The sequence below is a fragment of the Sinocyclocheilus anshuiensis genome, unplaced genomic scaffold (assembly GCF_001515605.1).
Source record: "Sinocyclocheilus anshuiensis isolate Anshui unplaced genomic scaffold, SAMN03320099.WGS_v1.1 scaffold178, whole genome shotgun sequence".
In the NCBI taxonomy this organism is placed as follows: domain Eukaryota; kingdom Metazoa; phylum Chordata; class Actinopteri; order Cypriniformes; family Cyprinidae; genus Sinocyclocheilus; species Sinocyclocheilus anshuiensis.
This window is the reverse complement of record NW_015546031.1, coordinates 247,380-251,910: the sequence shown is the minus strand read 5'-3', so window position 1 is coordinate 251,910 and position 4,531 is coordinate 247,380. Positions and strand designations below refer to the sequence as shown.

General features: G+C 37.2%; 1 protein-coding gene across 2 annotated transcripts in view; it reads left to right on the top strand.

Moving 5' to 3' along the window:
• Positions 1-4,531, top strand: part of LOC107698777 (BAH and coiled-coil domain-containing protein 1-like) — an 87,621-nt gene that overhangs the window by 75,453 nt on the left and 7,637 nt on the right. For both annotated transcript variants that reach the window (XM_016499882.1, XM_016499881.1), the window contains exons 20-23: positions 217-297; positions 506-635; positions 735-852; positions 2,860-2,935. In XM_016499882.1, coding sequence (XP_016355368.1) covers positions 217-297; positions 506-635; positions 735-852; positions 2,860-2,935 — 405 coding nt within the window. The remainder of the gene's footprint in view (positions 1-216; positions 298-505; positions 636-734; positions 853-2,859; positions 2,936-4,531) is intronic.

The following is a 4,531-nucleotide window of genomic DNA, read 5'->3' as shown; positions in this document are numbered from 1 at the left end:
GTTGGGTTAGTCCATATTTGACCCAAAGTTGGGTTGAAACAACCCAGCACTTTTAGAGTGTAGTTTAAATTAATTTACTACCCTTCCAAAAAGTGAAAAAGAGTCATTAAGATTTAGTAGGTGTCTCCAAATTGTGGACTGGTTGCATACATTTAACTCCGATGCCCATGATTGTCTGCAACTAATCTTTGAAGTTTTGTTTTTACCTTACTTTAGAGGAGAACTTACTGGTCGACCGAGGCCCAGTCCCAAGACAGTGATGATAACGGCAGCACTCGGAGAACCAGACTTCGAGAGGTACACACACAAACACAAGCATTCACATTTTTTGGCACATTTAACACTTGTCTTCTCTTGCTGAGTAAGAAGCGACTTCATGTAAAGGTGATGTTCACTTGGTCTGAAGAAGTGAGGACATTTTTTTGCTGAGTGTGGAGAATGTAGAAAAGAGTTTTCCTCCATTTCCTTCAAGCGATTCAGTGTCTGCGCTGCTTCTGTGGTTCAGTCTAAAGGTCGAGCAGTCAGCCGTCTGATGGAGAGTTTTGCAGCAGATGAGGGCTTCCACCTGGGTGAGGACAGTAGCTTCTCAGAGGAGGATGAGAGGAAGGTGTCATCGAATAGCAGAAGTGCTCCAGGTAAATGTATGCACAACTGACAGGTGTTGTCAAGCATGATGTGAAGTCATTGGTGGTTATGTTAAACTGTATTTTGAGGTATTGCTTTTCATCTGGCAGCTCCTCCGAACTGTGTTCTGACCAAAGAGCTCCTGACAGATGGACTCAAAGTTCTGATCTCCAAAGAAGATGAACTACTGTATGCTGCTCGTGTGCAACCCCTGGAGACGCCTGATGTGTAAGTGCACTGTATAATAAATGCCCCTTTCCAAATATTTACTGTTTTTGATTTTATGGGAAGGCCCAGCTGAAATTTTCATTTTTTTTAAATTTTTTTTTGTTGGACAGTGAATAATGGCTGACAATTATTATTATTTATTATTTTTATTTTCAGTGTTTATTTAAATTTTAGTGTTATGTTTGTCATTTTTATTAGTTTTTGTTTTAAAAAAAATATTTCTAAATAGTTTTCATTTATTATTATTATTTTTTTTTTTTTTGATATCCTTTAGTAATTTTAATGCTTACAAATTTGATATAATGCAAATTTTAATACTTCAACATAGGGCTGGGTTTTGACACAAATTTCACGATTCGATTCGATTCTCGTTCACAAGCTTGCGATTCGATTCGATTACCAATTTGATTTGATTCGATTCAGTATCGATTATTTTGGATATATATCAGGTACAGTACATGCCAAATTTTCTGAAGGAAAAAAAATCTCTCAAATAATGCTGTAAAATATACATGAGAGTAAATCTCTCAACTAATGCTGTAAAATATACATGAGAGTCAGTTGGTACATTACTATAATATTGAAGGTTAAAATTGACTGATTTGTTAAAATTACACTCAATTAAGTTTTTAAAATAATAAAGTTACAATTACATAATAATATTTCTACTTAAATTTTTTTTTTTAAGTATAAACATAATGGTGGCTGTCATAAAAATTTGATGGATTTATTCAAACATAAATTAAACATTGAAGAAAAGTAACATTTATAATGAATATGCTATATGGCATATATTTAACAAAATGCCCCTCTCTTGTTATGGTTATGATCTGTTTTGGTTTGGTTTTCTGTGTTTCCTTTCTCCTGCCTTGTTTGTTTCCATGGTTTGATTAATTAGCTCATCTACATCTCTACAGTTTATTTTTCTATCTGACTAATGAGTTTATGGTCACCGAATGTTTTTCTGAGGTAAATGTGACGTTACGTGACATTGTTTACAAGCCATTATATTGACGTCTTTGCGTGGCTGAAACACTGATTGAGCGATTACATGAGACAGGATACAGATTGTAAAGTTGTACTCTTTCTTTTAACTTACCTTCGGATGTTTAGTCATGTTTATTTTGTGCTGAAACTGGTATTAATGTGGAGGAGATGATCAGTTCACGCGCGCTACGTGCTGCCACGTCTCTTGAACTGAGGAGCTACAGCTATCTGTCACTCCACATTAAACAGCGCCAAAACGGCATTTATTGTTTGAATACTGCAATACAATGGACAGAATTTGAAATCTGAGACTTAGCTTCATATTAAAAGTACCAAAAAGCACAATGCTAATTGCGATTTATTGGATGGGAAGTGCCCTTCAACGTTCAGTCCATTAACTGAAAACAGGCTAGACTAATCGATTCTTGGGATTTAAGAATCGATATCGTTCCGTAAAAATGAGAATCGATTAATATCGAGATATCGATATTTTTTACCCAGTCCTACTTCAACATTTCATTTCCTGTTTCTATTTAGTTTGACGTTTTTTGACTATTATTTACATTTAAGTAGTAATATTTAAAGTTTTATTTCTTTTATCTCAAAACTGTCTACCAGAAGTTTTAGTTTTAATTAACGACAACAACACTGTATGTGAATGACAGGTGCACATTCTGTGTGTGCCTGCTTTTGGGATGTATTGCACCTATCGTAAACTCCTGTTGCTGTGTTTTGCACCAAGACACATTGATTGACGTTACCCCAAATGGGATTATGCTCACTACCACAGCTAAATAAGCAGTGATCATCACCCACTAGTTTCCCACAGTCCTTAGTTGGATGCAAAAGTCAACCTGCATCACTTCCTCTAAGCCCTCTGTTCGGCAGTAAAAGTGTTGCTGAAGAGAATCAGTCACAGCCAATGAAAGTGAGCCCTCCGCAGGAGTTTGACACGGACGGCCAAGCATTACACACACCACTGAAAATAACTCCTTTGTACTTTCTGCTCTCTCTCTCCAGCTACAGTATTGTTATCGACGGGGAGAGAGGAAACCGACCCAGAATCTACTCCCTGGAGCAACTCTTGCAGGAAGCCGTGAGTTTCCCACTTACAGCAAACAAACCTGCCTACGCTCTGAGCTTTGGCCTCTCAGGACCCACACACATCAATCACCACATCCTCCAAAATCCCCTCTACTATTAAAGAGCAGCACAAAACAATATCCTCTTTCCTGAGATCCCTATACACAATGCCATTTCCTAAAGTCCTGTTTCCAGCACACCTTTTGCCTCACTTTTCTTCACACCACTTCAAGCTCTACCCCTGTTCACACCTTCTCACTTACGAGTCATATATCTACAAACATTAACACGCATGCTCTTCTTGACACTTTCCATAAATACATCCCTATATCCATGGTACACTTTTGTTTACTTTTACTGTCCATTTGTTCATTTTTATTCATTTCTTTTTACCCTGTTCATAGAAAGTGCATCCTGTTAAAACTGGTGAGGAGCATCTGTCACTATTTAGCAGCCAAAACACAATCACATCTGCCTTCCTCTAGCGCCCTGCACACAGCATGTCTTTATTCTGTGAGCACTGGGCCCTTTCAGCACCTTCATATTGTTTGAAATCCTACAGCAAACCTCTATAATGTGCCAGCAGGGCAAATCGATATTTCCCTCAACAGCCACCAATATAAGTGACTGTACACTCAGGACTTGTTTGTGCATTTCAAATGGCCTATTTTATAACTTTTGGTCCATGTACACATGTTAACAACTGATAGTAGAGATGTTACAGTATCTTCAGCATTTTGGACCATAAGCATTGGATTAAAAATTTTCATCATTAACTCACCATTGTTCCAAACCCATATGACTTTTCCTAGCCAGACAATCCTGCTTGAAAACAGTCAGAGCCAATTTTATGGATAGCTGGCAATAAGACTAAAGTGTCCCAAAAGCTGATCTATCTCATTTAGCTTCGCTCTATCAAGGTGTTTCTGAACACAAAGGATGCATCTTCTGTGCACACCCACTAGGAGAGACATCCTCCCTCAACGTTAGTTATACAGGTTATAATAACATTACAGTTAATTTAAGCCAATGCACTGCAATTACACAGTGTAAACCACAGTGCATTATTGGCGCCCGTTCAGTTTTGCTTGTAACCTGTTTCCTTTGTGTGTTTGTGTTGGGAGAGATCAGTGGTGTTGACTCACTTGTTTTCCACATTTAACATTCTGCAGAAGGATCACTGACACAAAACAGTGACTTAGTACATGTCTTCATTTACTCTACAGTATGTATTATACTTTTGTATTTTTTAGTGACCAATGGATAGTTACCTTCCTGAATGCTGATTGGTCAGTATCGTGTTCTTAAAGTGTTGAATTTGTCTTACTCTTAAAGTCTTTTAGCAATCAGTCTATACTGTATATTCACTTATACCACAGCTAAGATTTTGCTAAAAATACAGTATATGCTTATACAATACAATTGAATACCCAATACCCAAATCGAGCATTTAAATAGTAATTTGTAAGTAGCAACAAATCTGCGCTATCCATCGAAAAAGGTGGTCAGTGCAAAGGTGGTCATTATAAATTGATTGTCCCTTAACTTTAAAAAAATTAAAAAATTATTTTTTTTGTGGTTGGGTCTCTCTCTCTCTCTCTCTCTCTCT